This window comes from Convolutriloba macropyga, chromosome 12, assembly GCF_964194025.1.
Source record: "Convolutriloba macropyga chromosome 12, txConMacr16.3, whole genome shotgun sequence".
Taxonomy (NCBI): domain Eukaryota; kingdom Metazoa; phylum Xenacoelomorpha; order Acoela; family Convolutidae; genus Convolutriloba; species Convolutriloba macropyga.
In genome coordinates, this window is record NC_134479.1 from 17,361,495 (window position 1) to 17,386,088 (window position 24,594).

Here is a 24,594-nt window from a genome sequence, read left to right on the forward strand (position 1 = left end):
GTCTTGCAGAAAACCGCAATAAAAGACCACAGGACTAATATAATTGCTACAAATTTTGTTTGAGAGCCCTTAATCAGATGGATGGGATTTATTCGCTAGATGATGAAAGAAACTAAAAGCACATTTTTCATTTGAAAATTCGAGAAAATATGAGCTTCGGTGCATTAGTAAAAATTTTCTACAAAATCTTGAAAGACACTAAGGAGGTGGTACTGGAATGGTCCGCTCAAAGTCCGGATCTGAATGAAGTTTAGAATTTTGGGGCAATTTAAACGCCACAATTACGAACGCAGGCAGATCTTTGGGAAAATTTGGAAGATTTGTGTAAAAATTGTGACCCAGATGTCGTCAGAAACTATACAGACATTGACTCATTGCTAGAGAACTGATTTCAACTCAAATTGGGTTTTTTATTTTTGTTTTCTGACACATTTTAGAAATCAGTAGGTATACATAGTCTTTTGGTATCACAGTGTATGTTTTTCATAAATAAATCTGTTAGCCCATTTCGTATGAAGAAGAACATCGGCGGTCTTTATATTCTTAGGCTAATACATTTAGACAAAATTGACTACTTCATACAAAGAAAATTTTTTTTTTTAAAAAAATCTTTATGGCTTTTTAAGCAAAGGACAACTCCACATCTTTATAAATCTGAATACACCAAAACGGTCCAAAAAATCTCTAAAATGTTTCCTTGAAGTTTTTGACACTTTTTTGCTAAGTCTTCTAAAGCGGAAAAAAAGCAGTAGTTGATTTCGATATAATGAAAAACTATTGGGTCACATGAGTGAGAAAACTGTCCAATCGATACTTTTTAACCCTACCGAACAGATGTTCTCATAGGAGAAGAGATAGAACCAGCTGGCTCTGATCTGTCCGTCTGTTGATACTCGTGTTCGGTTGGTTGAACGCCTTTCTCAGCCGTAAATGGGACTGCAGTTGCACTTCGCACAATATCAATCGAATCATCGTCAAATGACCTGAACAGAGTTTCAAGACAGTTTTAAATTGTTTCTTTTCGGTTGACCAGTTTTCTTTGAAAAAAGTCAGAAATACGAAATCTGGGTTTTAGAATGACTAACTCATTCTGCCTGCGGACTTTCAGAGTCCAATAACAGATAAAGCCGCATTTTGGGATCTCCCATAGCTAAATGACACCCCCCCCCCCCCTACCCCCTCCACCCCCCCCCAAAAAAAAAAACCTCGCATGATATTTTATTACAATCGTTACTATCCTGTGGCGTAAGTCACAAAACGAAGTGGGGCTAAACAGATGGAAAAAATGCAAAACAGATTTGAACTCCACATTCCTTTTGCTTTCATTGTCATCGCAAGCATCTCCAACCAAGTCTGCTGTGGAGACCCCTGTTGTTCTTAAATTGTTCACACTCTCTTCACGCTCCAAACTGTCACGAGTTTGTGAAGACACTGGGGTTCCACCATCAACAGATGAGCTTTCGGAAGGCAATAACTCTTGCTGTGATCTGGGAGGAACTGTTTCTCTATATATGCAATTAACGCTTTCAATGATGTTAAAGAAACGGTGATTAGATTAATAGAACTCATTGATAAAACTTGTAGTCTAATCAAATCTGCCTCAGAGCCCGCTGCATGAAATCGCAAATCCAATCATTTGAAATACAAAGCCACATTTTCGAAGCACAAAGAAATTTTCCATCAAACTTTTGTCATACGCTTAATCTTACTGAGAAAGAGCTCAGATAGTTTATCAGCATAAGCTGAAAGTTAACTCCAAGCTTGTGAACAAAAAAGTAAACGTGTGACAGAAACAAATTTTTCACATGTGGCGGGAAAATCTATGAAAAAGGCTTTGCAATTATGTGATCATCTTTGAGTTTTTGAGCAATCAGTTTTTATTTCACATTCCGTGTTGAGGAATTTCGTTTTCCACTTGCAAGAAATCGCCGTTTTTTAATCGTTTTCCATAGACAAAAACGATTAAAGCCGTTACGTGGTAATCGTCGTTTTCGTCGTAATTAAAGCGTAATTTTGAATTTTAAGATTCACCAATAATAAGACCAAATCAAAATTGAACAGCATGTAAGCTCAAAAACCACATGGAAATTGGATCTTTTCCCATTTCCGGATGTGCTCCCCCAGTTTGTTACCACCCCCCCCCCCCCCCCCCCCCCCCGGTAGAGCGCGTGTGGTACGTAGTAAATAGCTGTTAAAGTTTGACACGTGCGTCTGGGGGGTACAAATAACATCAGAATGTGCAGAAAAGAACTGCTCAAACTCTTCGATTGATATCAAGGAGAATTGCGCTTTGCTCTGTTTAGTGACGAGAAATGAAAAGTTGAAAAAGCTTGAAAGCAGCTGATTATAAAAAAAAACCATGCAAGGAATCATTGTTTTGTCTACAGTTAAATAATTTACCGGCATTTCTTTGTTAACATTAGCGTTTTATTTTTGTGGTTTTTAATATCCATTTTTCTTCCGTTTTGATTGTTTATTGCTGCCTCGATATTAGCATCTGTCCATAATTACTTATTCAAATCCTGTAACAGCTGCACTCCTATAAATGACAAGGAAAGCTTTACACCAACGAGTTCGTTCCAGCGGTTTCAATTGTGTCCTGATATTACCGTATATTACCGTTGCATTACTTTCTACTCAATGATCGTCAATAACTAATCGGTCAGCTTGGTTGTGTATAAGATTGCTTTATTAAAATTGTTTAATTAGTTGCAAAATTAAAAGTTTATCGATGATATCCCCTTAACCACTAACGCTAGTGAGATAATAAACCACAGGTTATGAACTTGAGTAGACCCATTGTTTAATGGGACAATAAACAACACTTGATAAACTGTGCTGGTTTGGTAGAATTTTCCATTTTATGACCAATCTTAATCCATGAGGAAAACTTTTTAAAAATTGTCGGTTAACTCTGTAAGTTTTCCCAAATCCAATCGAGCAAACTTAGCAGCTAATATCATTGTTCTACAAGTAATCAAACCAAAAAATGAACTGCATTGGTGGAACAGTCTACGAAAGGTAAAATAAAAAAATTGAAAAGTTTTAAATATTCTGAACTACTTTTAAAAAATTTTTGTTCCTCAATTTGATTTAAAACCACCAATTTGGAAACCAGGCTATGCGTTACAGTCCTTAAGAGAAGCTAATTCTGTACTTCAATCCTGAAAGTAAATTTTGGGAATGTAAAAAGTTCTCGTTTCATTTCGTCGAAGTTAAATAAACAACAGTAAATTGTTAAGATGTTTTAATGAATCAACACAAGATAATTAACTTACCGCTTAAAAAAATATTTTCAAAATGCAACACATGCACGTTTATGATGAACAAATTAACGAGTTTCAACTGATTTTTGGTAGCTTTTAAGTTCAATTTATACTCTTTTACATGACAATGCTGAACAGTTGATTGGATAGAGGTAAAACTGTCGTCAAAGTCTCCAAATAAATTGAGTTTGCAGTTCAGGATAGTTTTTACGGTGCGCGCGCTCTCTGAGTTGATATGATAATCGCAAAAAAGACAATGAAACTGGCTCGGTAAATCTGGTATCTCTCTCTTCTTTTGAGTTTGATTTGTCGAACCGGAAAAGAAAAATTTTGCATTGGAAGATTGTTCGTTTATTGGGCTCGACATGGTGAAAACGAAAACACATCCAATAGTTTTTCCTTTGTTGGGCAAAAAATATCGATTAAGTTATAAGAGAAGATGTTAAATGTCCGTATTGTAAATTTGCTAAAATAGCCCAAGACATTTAGTTGAAACAGGAGGTCTTTTAAAGCGTGATAAAAAATGCCGAGCAAATTTAAGATCTTTTTGCTCCAAAACAAAAATTGAGACAACAAATTGAAGTTTCGTTGCTGTTAAAAATACACTGTTTAATCAAAAAGGGATTCGTTCTCATGACAAAAAGAAAAGACAATAAATGTTTATAAGTAGCATTTTGGCATTGCTTTTCAAATTATTTTCAAAGGAAAATTACATTTCAAGTACTATTCAAACATCTCAGAACAGAATAATTACAGTACAATTAAAACGCGGCAGGCCAAATATTGTTCTGATTAGCCAGTTTGTTTGTCGCTACAGTTCTGCTTGCAAAGTTTACGTAGTTCGGCTACAAAAACTTTATATTAATCTCGAAGAGAATTTCATGAAGAGGACTGTTAATAGAACTTTAAACATGAAACAGCGAATATAGAACTTTGGAAGCAATTGAAACAGTAATTTACTGCTCCAAACAGACTAGTTAAGTCACACAAATTTCACAGAACCATTAAAAATTGAAATACTTTCAGAAACTCCATCTTCAACGGATTCTTCCAAATTTGTACCGCCTGATCGCGATACTTTTTCTACACTAATTAACCATAGATTATCTCATATATTAATAATTATCATTGTTATAATTGTTTTTTTAATTCAAAGATCATACTAGAAATGAAGAATTTTTTTATTGGGATATGAAAAGGTTCAAGGTCGGAGATTTTTGATAAAAATGATAGGGTGGCTGACATGCTCAATCAACCGACGAGCCTTGTGCAAACAACAACGATCACTATTTTTTCAATTTTACATGGTTAAAGTACTTTTTAGGCAATAATTTGACATCACATTAAAACAGTTACCCGGGTCGAGGTGTCACCGCTAAAAATCGCTAAAAGATGTAAGATTTGCGGTGAATTTGAGTAAAATTGTAAGATTTGCGTTCAATGCGATGAATGCGGTGAAAAAAAACTTTTAAGCGGTGAAAATTTTTTTTCAGCGCTTAAGCGGTGAAAGAAAATTTTTCACCGCTACAAGCAGGATGCGGTGAAAAAAAAATTTTCACCGCTACCAGCAGAATGCGGTGAAAAAAAATTTTTCACCGCTAAAATCGCAAATCTTACAAAAATGTACCGCTCTAATTTCAACGCTTATCTTATATTTACAGGAAATATCATTGAAGTAAGTGACAGATGGCGCAGTGGATTACGAAGTTGGTCGCACGCATGAGGTAGAGGTTCGAACCCTTGTACGGTAGTTTCTTTTTTGTAAGAATTCCGGTGAATGCGGTGAAAAAAAATTTTTCACCGCAAAATTCAACGCTATTCTTACAAAAATTCACCGCTTTCAGCGCATTCAACGCTAAGAGATGCGGGCGCTTTGCGGTGAAAAAAGTTTTTTTTCACCGCTATTCACCGCTAATCTTACATTATTTTTTGTCAAAACCTCGACCCGGGTAGTAGATGTTAACATATAGAAAATCTTTCGAGGATAGCTTCTCTAGAGATCAACTTCAGCGAAAGACCAGCGGCTGAGATGAAGAAGGGTAAACTTTTTTAGATGTTAATTCTAAACGTAGGACGCCGCTAAAACGTAGGACGGGCGCAGATCATAATGCCCTAAGATAATATTTAAAGCCAAATATTTCCCGTGCGCTGATTGCTTGATTATAAACTATACCCTTTAAAGGCAGTTTTATTTGCAAAAGAATAAATACAGAATAGCGTATCAAAGTTTTGGAGTCACACCCGGGCCGAGGTGTCCACCCATAGTCCACCGTTATTAAGCGAGATTAAGGGTGTAAAGCCTTTTCCACTCTTAAATAGCAGGGAAAAGAGTGTAAGAGTGTAATTTTGCTAAAATTACACTCTTTTTACACTCTTTACACTCTTTAATCCACTCTTTTTACACTCTTAAAAATTACTTTTGATTACACTCTTTCGTCCAATTTTTAGTAGGAAAAGAGTGAAAAGTTTAATTTTGAAGCGATTACACTCTTAGAAATACACCGCAATTTTGAAGAAATTACACTCTTAGAAATACACTATAATTACACTGTTTTGTCCACTTATTTCCTTCTTCTGAACGGGTGTAAATCTTAAATCTTATCCAGGCTCCGCACAAAAAAAATACAGAAGTTTGTGCTGCAATAATAAAAATTTGATCTACAGAAAAACTACCGTCCCGGGTCAGATCATTGGTTGTGCGTTTGAGTTCTGCAGAATTGAGGAAACGGGATGCAAAATGGATTGGCTTACATTCTCCATGGATCCTGCTGTTGTTGCCCTGATAATGCACTTTTTAGTTTTGTGTAGAAATAAATGTCAGAGGAAATCCAGCCAGGTGTCAAAGCTAAAAAACGCAAAAATATGTAAGACTGCGTTGAATTTCTGTAAGATCAACGCTTGAGCGTAGATCTTACATAAATTCAACGCATTCAATGCCAATCCTACATAATTTTGCGTTGAATTTTAGCGTAGACCTTACATATTTTGCGTTGAATTTAGCGTAGATCTTACATGTTTGGCGTTGAATTTAGCGTAGTTCTTACATAAATTCAACGCATTCAACGCCAATCTTACATACTTTGCGTTGAATTCAGCGTAGATCTTACATATTTTGCGTTAAATTTAGCCTAGATCTTACATATTTTGCGTTGAATTTAGCGTAGATCTTATATAAAATCAACGCATTCAACGCCAATTTTACATATTTTGCGTTGAATTTTGCGTAGATCTTACATATTTTGCGTTGAATTTGGCGTAGATCTTACATATTTTGCGTTGAATTTAGCATAGATCTTACAGATTTCTAACGCCTTGATAATGCACATTTAGAGTTTGTGTCAAGACAGATGGAAATTTTTTGACTTGTATAAGAAATTGTCAAAGAATTGGTGAACTAGGTAAAGAAATTTTCGAACTGCATGAAAAATCTTCGTTAATAGGTTTTTGAAGAAGACTTATGATCCATGCGTTGCCTGGCTACTTCCTTTTTGCCCTTTTGGGACCTTCTCCCATGAGCTGTAGATTAAAGGTGGATTATTGATTGAACGACAAGGTTTTGCTTTCATGTCAGTACTTCATAAAAGGGTACCTTAGAAATGTGAAGTTCGGAAACACAAAAAATTCGTCTGGTTTTTTTTTTGTAAAATTTGCTCTAATTTCTTTTCAATTAGGCTTAGGCAGGTCAAAATGATGAAAAAAGCGTTTTCTAGGCTAAGGTTGGCTGTGTTATGGAGGAATGTACGATTAGTGATATATAACGTCAGGTTTTGCAATTTCGTCAATGTCTCAAAATTCGTATGCTTATTCGAAAATATAATGCGACCCTCTGCGCCAAAGAGTTGTTGCATGTCGTCCATTTTTTTTGTAGGATCACCTATTTGTAGGAAAGGTGAAAAACGAAAAAGTTTTGCTTTCAGGTCAATACTTCAAAAAGGGGTACATTAGAATTGTTTGGGGGGGCGCTTCCCATTTCTGATGGTTTTTGCTAAACTACTGAGCCAATTTATACGAGCATAGTCGCGTTTTGCTGATCGTAAGTTTTTCCTGACAACCTATTTTAATTGGTTACTGAAATCGGCCTGCTTCGAAGGTTATTAGGCGGTAAATTTTAAAAAAAATTCCGAAACTTTAGTGTTGCAATACTTTTTTTAGTTTTGATGTAGTTTCTCCTCAAATTCGGGTTATTCTTACTTGAAAATTGTGCTTTTTAGTTTTTGCTTGGCTCCCTGAAGCGGAATTCTTGTTTTTGGAAAGTCAAAAAGATTTAATTTTTTGCGAAATCATGAAATTCTTGCTTGAGTTCTTTTTTGTCAAAACACACAAATTAGACTGGCTTTTGTGGGGAGTTGGCAAATTGTTCGTACTTCGTGGTAGAGGCCTTCGGTCTCAACAAATTACAAAATACGCTTGTTTTGAGTCCTGAATTAAGTCTGAAGGGCAGGTTTGAGTCGCTTTGCTGGATTTTGTGTGAAATTTATGTCTTATTGGCAGAAAATTCGGGGCAGGCTTCCCGTTACTAATGATTTTTCCTAAACTACTGAGCCAATTAAGGGGAGCATAAATGAGCTTTGTAGATCGTAATTTCTTCCTGACACTGTGTTCTATATTATTACTGAAATAGGCTTGCTCAGAAGGTTATTAGACTCTAAGTTTAAAAAGTTTTAAAAAATTATTTTTTCAAAAAGAATTTAGTCTCGATGCAAGTTTTCTTCATTTGTGGTATTGCTACTTGCAAACTGTGTTTTTAAGCCTTTTTCAATCCATTAAGTTTTTGGAATCCTCAGTTTTTGGAATCCTCAATTTTTGGAATTTAATAAGTCAATATGTCTTCTTCTTTTGACAAACCACTCAAAACACCCTGGACTATGCGGCGAGGTAGGAAAATGTTCTCACTTCGTGGAAGAAATTTTCAGCGTCCAGAAAATCCAGACCGCGCTGGCGTTCGATTCTGAATTTTTCCGAGGGCCAGTTTCATGTTGTTTTTCTAGATTCTGTTCGAAAATTACAAATTGCTGGCAGAAAAATCGGAGCATGCTTCACGTTTCTTATGATTTTGCCTAAACTACTGTGTCAACTTAGACAGGCAGGATCGCGTTTGTTTGAAAATGAGTTTTTCTTGTTTCCAGTATTTAATTATTTACTGAAAGCGGCCTTCTCAGAAGGTTTTAATAAGTTTAAGAAAATTCAAAAGTTATAATGTTTCAAAACGTTTTTTAGTGTTGATGTTGTTATTCTTCTAATTGGGGTATTGTTACCTGCAAAATGTGTTACTTAGGTTTTGTTTAGGTCCACAAAGTTTTTAAAAAGTTTTGTTTTTGTGAATTCAACAATTTTTCATTTTTTGCGAAATCATGAAATTCTCGTTTGAGGTCTTTTTTTTATCAAAACAGACAAAACAACCTGGCCTTTAGGGCTAGGTGGGATTTTTCCCATTTCGCAATAGAGGTTTTAGGTGTTCAGTAACTACATAGTGGACCTGAATTGCTTTCAGAATTATCTACGTGGCGCCCTTTTTAGTCGTTCTACTTAATTGTTTGAGAAGTTGGTGTCTCCCATTAGCCCAAAAGTCGGGCGTACGCTTCATGTTTTTAACGATATCCCCAAAACTACTGTACCAAATTGGACGGCCATTGTCGCATTTTGTTGAACCTAAACCCCCTTGCTTGCAGTGTCTATTGGTTTTTCAAGTCGCCCAAATCAAAAAATATTGGAGGAAATAATTCTATTATCACATTGAGAAGGGAACTTAATGATTTGTACTTTTCGAATTTCTCATTCAATTTTTGACCAAAACGAGTGATTTTTGGCTTAATTTATTGCTATTAAGACGCGCATCTCTGGAATGGCTAGTCACAGTCCTGAAAATATTCTTTAGAACTGTTATTCAATGATGAAGGCGGAAAAACAAATCTCTTCTCAATTTTTATGCTTGAGTGGTGTTTTGCGCAATTGAACAAGTTTTTCGGCGTGTGTTATGTGGTTTCTAGAAACTAATTAGGTTGTTGAGGCTAATTATATCCAATAATGGGATTAATTCAACAATTTTTCTTTTTTCACGATTTCATCAATTTTCTGTGGATAATGTTTTATGTCAAAACACACAAAACACCATAACCTTCATGGTGAGGTGGGAAAATTTTTCCCACCTCTCCATGAAGGTTTGCCGTGACCTAGAATGTCGAAGTCGACCAGAATTACACCCACAAATACGCCGGGAACGCTGTTTCACGTTGTTCTACGTCGGTTCCGGAGATTTTGGGCTTCGCTGATAGCCCAAAAATTGGGTTATAAAATAGTATTTTGTTAATATCTCCTAAAGTACCAAACGAAATTAAATGGGAGTATTCGATTTTTGTTTATACTGAACCCCTCTTGCTTGCAGTGTGTGGTTGGTTTCTGAAATCGGCTTTATCAGAAAGTTATTAATGTTTAAATTTGAAAAAAGCGAATTTTTGGGCTGTTCTGAGTGACGCAAATTTCGATACAACAAAACATGCGATATACCCTACAAATGATAGTGTTTCAGGAACCTCAGTTAGTGGGGAGTTCCGCACACATTTTTTATATAGTATTTTTATTAGTTTAGGTAGTCAAATTTAGCTCTGAAGTCAGGTCACCTCGCCTTTTTGGTCAGTTGGCAGGGTACATATTTTTCGCTATAATTTCTTCTAGAGTGCACCGATTGTGCTCATTTTTTAATATGTTGCGTATCTCAAGCAGTGCTAAGAGCGGTACAAAAGGTGTTTTTTTTTTGTTCAACCGTTTTAGAGAAATTGGCAAGTCAACTTTCACTCGGTTGCCCCAGAAGCGGTTGACACCATACGACACCACTTTTCAAGCTATGAATTTTGTTACTTCTGGTGACAAAATTAGAGTTTTGAATATACCGTCTAACGTACATTCAGAATATGGATACTTTATGTAGCGTTTTTGCAGGTTTAGATGTTCAGTTTTGGCTCTGCAGCCGGAGTACTCCGCTTTTTTGGTCATTTGGTACGGTACATTTACTTTGCAATAACTCGTTCTAGAGTGAACCGATTTTGACGAAACTTTTGTTAAACTCAGCTTGAGCTAAGCTTTGTTTTGATATAGGTGTCGTTTTGTTTCGATCTGCCGTTTTTGAGAAATTGGCCAGGACATGTACCCCATTTTTGACCTGCTGAAGCAGGGTACCAGTACATACAGAGCTCTGTCACATCACCTAAAATGCGATTTAAGGCTTGCTTATTGGTGCATTAGATTCGCCTGATAATAGGGATTGTTCCCATACGTTTTTTTATGTTGTTTTATGTAGTTCAGAAGGTCAACTTTAGCTCTGTATGTGCTGTATCTCTCCTCTGGGGTCATTTGGTACGGTACATTATTTTTGCTGTAACTCCTTGAAGAGTGCACCAATTGAGCTCATTTTCTAATATGATGCGTATCTCAAGCAGTGCTACTAACAGTACGAAGGGCGTTTTTTTATTCAGCCGTTTTGGAGAAATTGGCCAGGCAACTTGGCCCCGGTTTGACCTCCTGGGGAGAGAAACATCACCACTGAAGACCAATTTCCTCTCTTTCAGATTGTCGTTAATGATCCAGAACTGTTCTCAAAGTTTGCCCTGATCATCGGGATTGTATCTCGATTGCTTACTGTAAGTTTCTTGTTGAAGTAGAGGAAAAATTACAGATCGAGCACATGAGTCGTAGAAAAAGGGGGTCAAATTGACTGAATGCTCATCGGCTTTCATTTTCTAAGTACTTAACAGAAACAAGTAATGGTATATTATCCAGCTCCATGGTATATATGTTTTTAAAGCCCGTTTTACGGTGGATCTAATGAGCTATGTCTCGTTTTGATTGGTTAAAAATTTCAGAAGTTATTAACGATTTTCCGCCCAAAACCTCCGAAAATGACCACATGCTCACTGCTCGATGTTTAATTTTTCTTCAATCAGAGTGTCTATGTTGATAACCGGTTAATATGAGTTGCAATTTTATTGCACCAAACTGTTAAGATTATGGTGAATGCTTTTGATGCACCCTTTGGGAAACTATAACCGAATGAGCGTTTGGTACCAATTGAAAAATGATCATGCTGGCTGAACGCTCAACGGCTTTGATTTTCTAAGTACTTAACAGAAAAAAGTAATTTTATGTATAGTTTTAAAGCCCGTTTCAAGGTCGATCTAATGAGCTAAATCTCGTTTTGATTGGTTCAGTTTTTGAGAAATTAATAACGATTTTCTACCTCAAACCTCCGAAAATGAACACATGCTCACTGCTCGATCTTCATTTTTTTTTAAATCAGAGTGTTTATGTTGATAACTGGTTAATATGAGTTGCGATATCATCGCAGCAAACTTTTAAGACTATGTTGAATGCCTTTGATGCACACTTCGGGAAACTATAACCGAACGAGCGTTTGGTACCAATTGAAAAAAGGCATAGTGACTGAAGGCTCGGTGACTTTTCATCGGTTCAAGGAGTTGACCAATCCCCTGTGTAGTTAGAGTGTAAAGCAAAATAAATGTTTGCTATAGCTTGTCGAGGAAAAAAGTTATTTTTTCATACGTAAGTTTGCGAATTTCGCGATTTGCGAATTTTAAAAATAGGTCTCTATCATCGGGTCAAGGAGTTGACCAAAACAAACCAAACTCGGTATGGAGTACTCCCTGTGTAGGTAGAGTGTAGGACGAAAAAAGTTTTTGCTGTAGCTTGCCTAGGAAAAAAGTTAGTTTTTCATACGCATTTCATACGGAACTTTTTGAATTTCGCGAATAACGAATTTTAAATATAGTTCTTTTTCATTGGGTCAAAAAATTGTTCAAATTGAACCAAACTCCGTATGGAGTATCTTCCGTGTAAGTAAAGTGTAGCACAAGAAGAATTTTTGGTATAGCTTGCCTAGTGGAAAAAGTTAGTATTTCATACGGATTTCATACGGAACTTTTTGAGTTTCGCGAATAAGGAATTTTAAAAATAGGTCTGTTTGATCGGGTCAAGGAGCTGTCCAAACCAAACCAAACTTGGTATGGAGTATCACCGGTGTCATTAGAGTGTAGAACAAAAAAAGTTTTTGGTATATATTGCCTAGCAAAAAGGTTGGTTTTTCATACGGAAATTTGAGAATTTCGCGATTAGCGAATTTTAACTATAGTTTTTTTTTTGATTGGGTAAAAAAGTCGTTCAAAATAAACCAAACTCGGAATAGAGTATCCCTGGTGGAGATAAAGCGTAGGAGAAAATGAATTATTGCTTTGGCTTGCCTACGAAAAAAATTAGATTATCATACTCTGAAATTTGCGATTTTCGCGAATAAGGAATTTTAAATGTAGTTGTTATTGATTTGGCCTTATAGTTGTCCAAATCTAACCAATCTCGGCATGTAGTATCCCTTGTGTAAGTAGAATGTAGGAAAAAAAATTTTTGGCTATAGCTTGCCTAGAAAAAAAGTAAAAATTTCATACGGATTTCATTCGGATCTTTTTGAGTTTCGCGAATGAGGATTTTTAAAAATAGATCTGTTTGATCGGGTCAAGGAGCTGTCCAAACCAAATTAAACTTGGTATGGAGTATCACCGGTGTCATTAGAGTGTAGAACAAAAAGAGCTTTTGGTATACCTTGCCTAGCAAAAAGGTTGGTTTTTCATACGGAAATTTGAGAAATTCGCGATTAGCGAATTTTAACTATAGTTATTTTCGATTGGGTCAAAAAGTTGTTCAAAATAAACCAAACCCGGAATAGAGTATCCCTGGTGGAGGTAAAGCGTAGGAGGAAATGAATTATTGCTTTGGCTTGCCTACGAAAAAAATTAGATTATCATACTCTGAAATTTGCGAATTTCGCGAATAAGGAATTTTAAATGTAGTTGTTATTGACTGGGTCTTAGAGTTGTCCAAATCCAACCAAACTCGGCATGTAGTATCCCCTGTGTAGGTAAAATGTAGGACAAAAAAGTTGATGCTATTGGTTGCCTAGTAAAAAAAGTTAGTATTTCATACGGAACTTTTTGAATTTCGCGAAAAGGGAATTTTAAAAATAGGTCTTTTCAATGGATCAAAAGGTTGTTCAAATTGAACCAAACTCCGTATGGAGTATCTCCTGTGTAAGTAAAGTGAAGCACAAAAGTAATTTTTGGAATAGCTTGCCTAGTAGAAAAAGTTAGAAATTCATACGGATTTCATACGGAACTTTTTGAGTTTCGCGAATAAGGAATTTTAAAAACAGATCTGTTTGATCGGGTCGAGGAGCTGTCTAAACCAAACCAAATTTGGTATGGATTATCACCGGTGTCATTAGAGTGTAGAACAAAAAGAATTTTTGGTATAGCTTGCCTAGCAAAATGTTGGTTTTTCATACGGTACTTTTTGAATTTCGCGAATAACGAATTTTAAATATAGTTCTTTTTGATTGAGTGATAGAGTTGTCCAGATGGAACCAAACTCGGCATGGAGTATCCCCATTGTAGATAAAATGTAGGACAAAAGGAGTTGATGCTAGAGCTTGCCTAGTAAAAAAAAGTTAGTATTTCATACGGAACTTTTTGAATTTCGCAAAAAGGGAATTTTAAAAATAGGTCTTTTTCATTGGGTCAAAAAGTTGTTCGAACAGAACGAAACTCCGTATGAAGTATCTCCTGTGTAAGTAAAGTGTAGCACAAAAAAAATTGGTATAGCTTGCCTAGTAGAAAAGTTAGTATTTCATACAGATTTCATACGGAACTTTTTGAGTTTCGCGAATAAGGAATTTTAAAAATAGGTCTGTCTGATCGGGTGTCTGTCTGATCGGGTCAAGGGGCTGTCCAAACCAAACCAAACTCGGCATGTAGTATCCCCTGTGTAGGTGAAAGGTAGGATAAAAAAGTTTTTGCTATAGTTTGCCTAGCAAAAAAGTAAGTATTTCATACGGATTTCATACGGAACTTTTTGAGTTTCGCGAATAAGGAACTTTAAAAATAGGTCTGTTTGATCGGGTCAAGGAGCTGTCCAAACCAAACCAAACTTGGTATGGAGTATCACCGGTGTCATTAGAGTGTAGAACAAAAAAAGTTTTTGGTATATATTGCCTAGCAAAAAGGTTGGTTTTTCATACGGAAATTTGAGAATTTCGCGATTGGCGAATTTTAACTATAGTTATTTTTGATTGGGTCAAAAAGTCGTTCAAAATAAACCAAACTCGGAATAGAGTATCCCTGGTGGAGGTAAAGCGTAGGAGAAAATGAATTATTGCTTTGGCTTGCCTACGAAAAAAATTAGATTATCATACTCTGAAATTTGCGATTTTCGCGAATAAGGAATTTTAAATGTAGTTGTTATTGATTTGGCCTTATAGTTGTCCAAATCTAACCAATCTCGGCATGTAGTATCCGTTGTGTAAGTAGAATGTAGGAAAAAAAAATTTTGGCTATAGCTTGCCTAGAAAAAAAGTAAAAATTTCATACGGATTTCATTCGGATCTTTTTGAGTTTCGCGAATAAGGATTTTTAAAAATAGATCTGTTTGATCGGGTCAAGGAGCTGTCCAAACCAAATTAAACTTGGTATGGAGTATCACCGGTGTCATTAGAGTGTAGAACAAAAAGAGTTTTTGGTATACCTTGCCTAGCAAAAAGGTTGGTTTTTCATACGGAAATTTGAGAATTTCGCGATTAGCGAATTTTAACTATAGTTATTTTTGATTGGGTCAAAAAGTTGTTTAAAATAAACCAAACTCGGAATAGAGTATCCCTGGTGGAGGTAAAGCGTAGGAGGAAATGAATTATTGCTTTGGCTTGCCTACGAAAAAAATTAGATTATCATACTCTGAAATTTGCGAATTTCGCGAATAAGGAATTTAAATGTAGTTGTTATTGACTGGGTCTTAGAGTTGTCCAAATCCAACCAAACTCGGCATGTAGTATCCCCCTTATAGGTGAAATGTAGGACAAAAAGAGTTTTTGCTAAAACTTGCCTAGCAAAAAAGTAAATATTTCATACGGATTTCATACGGAACTGTTTGAGTTTCGCGGATAAAGAATTTTAAAAAAAGGTCTGTTTGATCGGGTCAAGGAGCTCTGCAAACCAAACCAAACTCGGTATGCAGTATCACCAGTGTAATTAGAGTGTAAAACAAAAAGACCTTTTGGTATTGCTTGCCTAGCAAAAAGGTTGGATTTTTATACGGAAAATTGCGAATTTCGCAATTAGCGAATTTTAGTATAGTTAATTTTGATTGGGTCAAAAAGTTGTTCGAATTAAACCAAACTCGGAATAGAAGGTCCCTGGTGTAGGTAGAGTGTAGGACGAAACTTTTTTTTTCTAAAGCTTGCCTACGAAAAAAGTCAGGTTATCATACGGAAATTTGCGAATTTCGCGAATAACGACTTTTAAATGTTGTTGTTATTGACTGTGTCTTAGAGTTGTCCAAATCGAACCAAACTTGGCATGTAGTATCCCCTGTGTAGGTGAAATGTAGGACAAAAAGAGTTTTTGCTATAACTTGCCTAGTAAAAAAGTAAGTATTTCATACCGATTTCATACGGAACTTCTTGAGTTTCGCGAATAAGGAATTTTAAAAACAGATCTGTTTGATCGGGTCAAGGAGCTGTCTAAACCAAACCAAACTTGGTATGGATTATCACCGGTGTCATTAGAGTGTGAAACAAAAAGAATTTCTTGTATAGCTTGCCTAGCAAAAGGTTGGTTTTTCATACGGAACTTTTTGAATTTCGCGAATAACGAATTTTAAATATAGTTCTTTTTGATTGAGTGATAGAGTTGTCCAGATGGAACCAAACTCGGCATGGAGTATCCCCATTGTAGATAAAATGTAGGACAAAAGGAGTTGATGCTAGAGCTTGCCTAGTAAAAAAAAGTTAGTATTTCATACGGAACTTTTTGAATTTCGCAAAAAGGGAATTTTAAAAATAGGTCTTTTTCATTGGGTCAAAAAGTTGTTCGAACAGAACGAAACTCCATATGAAGTATCTCCTGTGTAAGTAAAGTGTAGCACAAAAGGAAAATTTGGTATAGCTTGCCTAGTAGAAAAAGTTTGTATTTCATACAGATTTCATACGGAACTTTTTGAGTTTCGCGAATAAGGAATTTTTAAAATAGGTCTGTCTGATCGGGTCAAGGGGCTGTCCAAACCAAACCAGACTCGGCATGTAGTATCCCCTGTGTAGGTGAAATGTAGGATAAAAAAAGTTTTTGCTATAGTTTGCCTAGCAAAAAAGTAAGTATTTCATACGGATTTCATTCGGATCATTTTGAGTTTCGCGAATAAGGATTTTTTAAAATGTGTCTGTTTGATCCGGTCAAGGAGCTGTCCAAACCAAACCAAACTCGGAATGGAGTATCACCAGTGTAATTAGAGTGTAAAACAAAAAGACTTTTTGGTATAGCTTGCCTAGCAAAAAAGGTTGTCATAGGGAAGTTTGCGAATTTCGCGATTAGCGAATTTTAAATAAAGTTATTTTTGATTGGGTCAAAAAGTTGTTCAAATTAAACCAAACTCGGAAGCGTTCCCCTGTGTAGGTAAAGTGTAGGACGAAACGAATTTTTGCTAAAGCTTGCCAACGAAAAAAATTAGGTTATCATACGGAAATTTGCGAATTTCGCGAATAACGACTTTTAAATGTAGTTGTTTTTGCTTGGGTCTTAGAGTTGTCCAAATCAAACCAAACCCGGCATGTACTACCCCCTGTGTAAATAGAATGTAGGACGAAAAGAGTTTTTGCTAAAACTTGCCTAGTAAAAAAGTAAGTATTTCATGCGGATTTCATACGGAACTGTTTGAGTTTCGCGAATAAAGAATTTTAAAAAAAGGTCTGTTTGATCGGTTCGAGGAGCTGTCCAAACCAAACCAACCTCGACATGGAGTATCACCAGTGTAATTAGAGTGTAAAACCAAAAGAATTTTTGTTATTGCTTGCCTAACAAAAAAGTTGGATTTTCATACGGAAAATTGCGAATTTCGCAATTAGCGAAATTTAGTATAGTTATTTTTGATTGGGTCAAAAAGATGTTCGAATTAAACCAAACTCGGAATAGAAGGTCCATGTTGTAGGTAGAGTGTAGGACCAAACCAATTTTTGCTAAAGCTTGCCTACGAAAAAAGTTAGGCTATCATACGGAAATTTGCAAATTTCGTGAATAACGAATTTTAAATGTAGTTGTTATTGATTGGGTCTTAGAGTTGTCCAAATCAAACCAAACTCGGCATGTAGTATCCCCCTTATAGGTGAAATGTAGGACAAAAAGAGTTTTTGCTAAAACTTGCCTAGCAAAAAAGTAAATATTTCATACGGATTTCATACGGAACTGTTTGAGTTTCGCGGATAAAGAATTTTAAAAAAAGGTCTGTTTGATCGGGTCAAGGAGCTCTGCAAACCAAACCAAACTCGGTATGCAGTATCACCAGTGTAATTAGAGTGTAAAACAAAAAGACCTTTTGGTATTGCTTGCCTAGCAAAAAGGTTGGATTTTTATACGGAAAATTGCGAATTTCGCAATTAGCGAATTTTAGTATAGTTAATTTTGATTGGGTCAAAAAGTTGTTCGAATTAAACCAAACTCGGAATAGAAGGTCCCTGGTGTAGGTAGAGTGTAGGACGAAACTTTTTTTTTCTAAAGCTTGCCTACGAAAAAAGTCAGGTTATCATACGGAAATTTGCGAATTTCGCGAATAACGACTTTTAAATGTTGTTGTTTTTGATTGGGTCTTAGAGTTGTCCAAATCAAACCAAACTCGGCAAGTAGTATCCCCTGTGTAGGTGAAGGAGCTGTCCAAACCAAACAAACTCGGTATGGAGTATCAGCAGTGTAATTAGAGTGTAAAACAAAAAGAATTTTTGGTATAGCTTGCCTAGCAAAAAAGTTGGAATTTCATACGGAAATCTGCGAATTTCGCGATTAGCGAATATTAACTATAGTTATTTTTGATTGGGTCAGAAAGTTGTTCAATTTAAACCAAACTCGGAAGAGAGTATCTCCTGTGTAGGTAGAGTGTAGGACGAAACGAATTTTGGCTAAAACTTGCCTACGAAAAAAAGTTAGGTTATCATACGGAAATTTGAGAATTTCGCGAATAACGACTTTTAAATGTAGTTGTTTTTGATTGGGTCTTAGAGTTGTCCAAATCAAACCAAACTCGTCAAGTAGTATCCCATGTGTAGGTGAATTGTAGGACAGAAAGAGTTTTTGCTATAACTTGCCTAGTAAAAAAGTAAGTATTTCATACGGATTTCATACGGAACTTTTTGAGTTTCGCGAATAAGGAACTTTAAAAATAGGTCTGTTTGATCGGGTCAAGGAGCTGTCCAAACCAAACCAAACTTGGAATGGAGTATCAGCAGTGTAATTAGAGTGTAAAAAAAGAATTTTTGGTATAGCTTGCCTAGCAAAAAAGTTGGGTTTTCATACGGAAGTTTGCGAATTTCGCGATTAGCGAATTTTAAATAAAGTTGTTTTTGATTGGGTCAAAAAGTTGTTCAAATTAAACCAAACTCGGAAAAGAGTATCTCCTGTATAGGTAGAGTGTAGGACGAAACGAATTTTTTCTAAATCTTGCCTACGAAAAAAATTTAGGTTATCATACGGAAGTTTGAGAATTTCGCGAATAACGAATTTAAATGTAGTTGTTTTTGATTGGGTCTTAGAGTTTTCCAAATCAAACCAAACTCGGCAAGTAGTATCCCCTGTGTAGGTGAAATGTAGGACAAAAAGAGTTTTTGCTATAACTTGCCTAGTAAAAAAGTAAGTATTTCATACGGATTTCATACGGAACTTCTTGAGTTTCGCGAATAAGGAACTTTAAAAATAGGTCTGTTTGATCGGATCAAGGAGCTGTCCAAACCAAACCAAACTCGGTATGGAGTATCAGCAGTGTAATTAGAGTGTGAAACAAAAAGATTTTTTGTTATAGCTTGCCTAGCAAAATATTGGTTTTTCATAGGGAAATTTGCGAATTTCGCGATTAGCGAATATTAACTATAGTTATTTTTGATTGGGTCAAAAAGTTGTTCAAATTAAACCCAACTCGGACTAGAGTATCTCTGGTGGAGGTAGAGAGCAGGAGGAGAAGAATTTTTGCTATAGCTTGCCTACGAAAAAAATTAGGTTTTTTACGGAAATTTGCGAATTTCGCGAAAAACGAATTTAAAGTGTAGTTGTTATTGACTGTGTCTTAGAGTTGTCCAAATCGAACCAAACTTGGCATGTAGTATCCCCTGTGTAGGTGAAATGTAGGACAAAAAGAGTTTTTGCTATAACTTGCCTAGTAAAAAAGTAAGTATTTCATACGGATTTCATACGGAACTTCTTGAGTTTCGCGAATAAGGAACTTTAAAAATAGGTCTGTTTGATCGGGTCAAGGAGCTGTCCAAACCAAACCAAACTCGGTATGGAGTATCAGCAGTGTAATTAGAGTGTGAAACAAAAAGATTTTTGGTATAGCTTGCCTAGCAAAATATTGGTTTTTCATAGGGAAATTTGCGAATTTCGCGATTAGCGAATATTAACTATAGTTATTTTTGATTGGGTCAAAAAGTTGTTCAAATTAAACTAAACTCGAAATAGAGTATCCCTGGTGTAGGTAGAGAGCAGGACGAAAAGAATTTTTGCTATAGCTTGCCTACGAAAAAAATTAGTTTTTCTTACGGAAATTTGCGAATTTCGCGAAAAACGAAATTTAATTGTAGTTGTTATTGATTGGGTCTTAGAGTTGTCCAAATCGAACCAAACTCGGCATTTAGTATCCCCTATGTAGGTAGAATGTAGGACGAAAAAAGTGTTTGCTATAATTGGCCTAGTAAAAAAGTAAGTTTTTGATACGGATTTCATACCGAACTTTTTGAGTTACGCGAATAAGGAATTTTAAAAATAGGTCTGTTTGATCGGGTCAAGGAGCTGTCCAAACCAAACCAACCTCGGCATGGAGTATCACCAGGGTAATTAGAGTGTAAAACAAATAGAAATTTTGATATATCTTGCCTAGCAAAAAAGTTGGATTTTCATACGGAAAATTGCGAATTTCGCGATTAGCGAATATTAACTATAGTTATTTTTGATTGGGTCAGAAAGTTGTTCAAATTAAACCAAACTCGGAATAGAGTATCCCTGAAGTAGGTAGAGTGTAGGACGAAAAATTTTTTGCTATAGCTTGCCTACGAAAAAAATTACGTTTTCATACGAAAATTTGCGAATTTCGCGAAAAACGAATTTTAAATGTAGTTGTTATTGATTGGGTCTTAGAGTTGTCCAACTCCAACCAAACTCTGCATGTAGTATCCCCAGTGTAGGTAGAATGTAGGACAAAAAGAGTGTTTGTTATAATTGGCGTAGTAAAAAAGTAAGTTTTTGATACGGATTTCATACGGAACTTTTTGAGTTACGCGAATAAGGAATTTTAAAAATAGGTCTGTTTGATCGGGTCAAGGAGCTGTCCAAACCAAACCAAACTCGGTATGGAGTGTCACCAATGTAATTAGAGTGTAAAACAAAAAGAATTTTTGCTATAGCTTGCCTAGCAAAAAAGTTGGTTTTTCATACGGAAATCTGCGAATTTCGCGATTAGCGAATATTAACTATAGTTATTTTTGATTGGGTCAGAAAGTTGTTCAATTTTAACCAAACTCGGAATAGAGTATCACCTGTGTAAGTAAAGTATAGGACAAAAGGAATTTTTGCTATAGCTTGCCTTGTAAAAAAAATGGTTTTTCATACGGAAAATTGCGAATTTCGCGATTAGCGAATATTAACTATAGTTATTTTTGATTGGGTCAAAAAGTTGTTCAAATTAAACCAAACTCGAAACAGAGTATTCCTGGCTTGCCTACGAAAAAAATTAGTTTTTCTTACGGAAATTTGTTATTGATTGTGTCTTAGAGTTGTCCAAATTGAACCAAACTTGGCATTTGGTATCCCCTGTGTAGGTAGAATGTATAACAAATGGTGTTTTTGCTATTACTTGCCTAGTAAAAAATTGTATTTCATACGGATTTCATACGGAATTTTTTGAGTTTCGCGAATAGGGAATTTTAAAAATAGGTCTGTTTGATCGGGTCAAGGAGCTGTCCAAACCAAACCAACCTCGGCATGGAGTATCACCAGGGTAATTAGAGTGTAAACCGAAAAGAAATTTTGGTATAGCTTGCCTAGAAAAAAAGTTGGATTTTCATACGGAAAATTGCGAATTTAGCGATTAGCTAATTTTAATTATAGTTTTTGCGATTGGGTCAAAAGGTTATTCAAATTAAACCAAACTCGGAATAGAGTATCCCTGAAGTAGGTAGCGTGTAGGACGAAAAAAAAATTCCTATAGCTTGCCTAAGAAAAAAAATTACGTTTTCATACGAAAATTTGCGAATTTCGCAAAAAACGAATTTTAAATGTAGTTGTTATTGATTGGGTCTTAGAGTTGTCCAAATCCAACCAAACTCTGCATGTATTTTCCCCAGTGTAGGTAAAATGTAGGACAAAAAGAGTGTTTGCTATAATTGGCCTAGTAAAAAGTCAGTATTTCATACGGATTTCATACGGAACTTTTTGAGTTACGCGAATAAGGAATTTTAAAAATAGGTCTGTTTGATCGGGTCAAGGAGCTGTCCAAACCAAACCAAACTCGGTATGGAGTATCATTATTGTAATTAGAGTGTAAAACAAAAAGAAATTTTTGGTATAACTTGCCTAGCAAAAAATCTGGTTTTTCATACGGAAAGTTGCGAATTTCGCAATTGGCGAATTTTCACTATGGTTATTTTTGATTGGGTCAAAAAATTGTTCAAATTAAACCAAACTCGGTATAGAGTATCCCCTGTGTAAGTAGAGTGTAGGACAAAAAGAATTTTTGCTATAGCTTGACCAGTAAAAAAGTTGTTATTTCATACGGAACTTTTTGAATTTCGCGAATAACGAATTCTAAAAATAGGTCTTTTTCATTGGTACAAGGAGTTGTCCAAATCTAACCAAACTCGGAATGGAGTATCCCCTCTGTATGTTAAAGGCAGGACGAAAGGATTTTTTGCTATAGCTTGCGTACTAAAAAAGTTAGTTTTTCATACGGAAATTTGCGATTATTTCGAGTAAATTGCGATTATTGAATTTTAAAAATAGGTCTTTTTGATCGGGTCAAGGAGTTGTCCAAACCAAACCAAACTCTGTATGGATTATCCCCTGTGTATCTAGAGTGTAGGACAAAAGAAAATTTTGCTATTGCTTGCCTAGTAAAAAAAGTTAGTATTTCATACGGATTTCATACGGAACTTTTGACTTTCGCGAATAAGGAATTTTAAAAATAGGTCTGTTTGATCGGGTCAAGGAGCTGTCCAAACCAAACCAAACTCGGTATGGAGTGTCACCAGTGTAATTAGAGGGTAAAACAAAAAGAGTTTTTGGTATAGCTTGCCTAGCAAAAAAGTTGGGTTTTCATACGGAAATCTGCGAATTTCGCGATTAGCGAATATTAATTATAGTTATTTTTGATTGGATCAGAAGGTTGTTCAAATTAAACCAAAGTCGGAATAGAGTATCCCCTTTGTAAGTAAAGTATAGGACAAAAGGAATTTTTGCTATAGCTTGCCTAGTAAAAAAGTTGGTTTTTCCTACGGAAAATTGCGAATTTCGCGATTAGCGAATATTAAATATAGTTATTTTTGATTGGGTCAAAAAATTTTTCAAACTAAACCAAACTTGAAATAGTGTATACCTGCTGTAGGTAGAGAGCAGGACGAAAAAAATTTTTGCTATAGCTTGCCTACGAAAAAAATTAGTTTTTCTTACGGAAATTTGCGAATTTCGCGAAAAACGAATATAAACTGTAGTTGTTATTGATTGTGTTTTAGAGTTGTCCAAATTGAACCAAACTTGGCATTTGCTATCCCCTGTGTTGGTAGAATGTATAACAAATGGTGTTTTTGCTTTTACTTGCCTAGTAAAAAATTGTATTTCATACGGATTTCATACGGAATTTTTTGAGTTTCGCGAATAAGGAATTTTAAAAATAGGTCTGTTTGATCGGGTCAAGGAGCTGTCCAAACTAAACCAACCTCGGCATGGAGTATCACCTGGGTAATTAGAGTGTAAGCCGAAAAGAAAATTTGGTGTAGCTTGCCTAGAAAAAAGTTGGATTTTCATACGGAAAACTGTGAATTTAGCGATTAGCTAATTTTAACTATAGTTTTTTTTTGATTGGGTCAAAAGGTTATTCAAATTAAACCAAACTCGGAATAGAGTATTCCTAAAGTAGGTAGAGTGTAGGACGAAAAAAAATATTTGCTATAGCTTGCCTACGAAAAAAAATACGTTTTCATACGAAAATTTGCGAATTTCGCGAAAAACGAAATTTAAATGTAGTTGTTATTGATTGGGTCTTAGAGTTGTCCAAATCCAACCAAACTCTGCATGTAGTATCCCCATTGTAGGTAGAATCTAGTACAAAAAGAGTGTTTGCTATAATTGGCCTAGTAAAAAGTCAGTGTTTCATACGGATTTCATACGGAACTTTTTGAGTTACGCGAATAAGGAATTTTAAAAATAGGTCTGTTTGATCGGGTCAAGGAGCTGTCCAAACCAAACCAAACTCGGTATGGAGTATCATTATTGTAATTAGAGTGTAAAACAAAAGGAAATTTTTGGTATAACTTGCCTAGCAAAAAATCTGGTTTTTCATACGGAAAGTTGCGAATTTCGCAATTGGCGAATTTTCACTATGGTTATTTTTGATTGGGTCAAAAAATTGTTCAAATTAAACCAAACTCGGTATAGAGTATCCCCTGTGTAAGTAGAGTGTAGGACAAAAAGAATTTTTGCTATAGCTTGACCAGTAAAAAAGTTGTTATTTCATACGGAACTTTTTGAATTTCGCGAATAACGAATTCTAAAAATAGGTCTTTTTCATTGGTACAAGGAGTTGTCCAAATCTAACCAAACTCGGAATGGAGTATCCCCTCTGTATGTTAAAGGCAGGACGAAAGGATTTTTTGCTATAGCTTGCGTACTAAAAAAGTTAGTTTTTCATACGGAAATTTGCGATTATTTCGAGTAAATTGCGATTATTGAATTTTAAAAATAGGTCTTTTTGATCGGGTCAAGGAGTTGTCCAAACCAAACCAAACTCTGTATGGATTATCCCCTGTGTATCTAGAGTGTAGGACAAAAGAAAATTTTGCTATTGCTTGCCTAGTAAAAAAAGTTAGTATTTCATACGGATTTCATACGGAACTTTTGACTTTCGCGAATAAGGAATTTTAAAAATAGGTCTGTTTGATCGGGTCAAGGAGCTGTCCAAACCAAACCAAACTCGGTATGGAGTGTCACCAGTGTAATTAGAGGGTAAAACAAAAAGAGTTTTTGGTATAGCTTGCCTAGCA

At 35.6% G+C, this 24,594-nt stretch overlaps 1 protein-coding gene across 2 annotated transcripts in view; it reads right to left on the reverse strand.

Annotated features, from left to right (window-relative positions):
- Positions 1–24,594, reverse strand: part of LOC142351180 (uncharacterized) — a 56,343-nt gene that overhangs the window by 12,462 nt on the left and 19,287 nt on the right. For both annotated transcript variants that reach the window (XM_075403301.1, XM_075403302.1), the window contains exons 4-5: positions 1,313–1,487; positions 828–982 (exon numbers count right to left, since the gene is read on the reverse strand). In XM_075403301.1, coding sequence (XP_075259416.1) covers positions 828–982; positions 1,313–1,487 — 330 coding nt within the window. The remainder of the gene's footprint in view (positions 1–827; positions 983–1,312; positions 1,488–24,594) is intronic.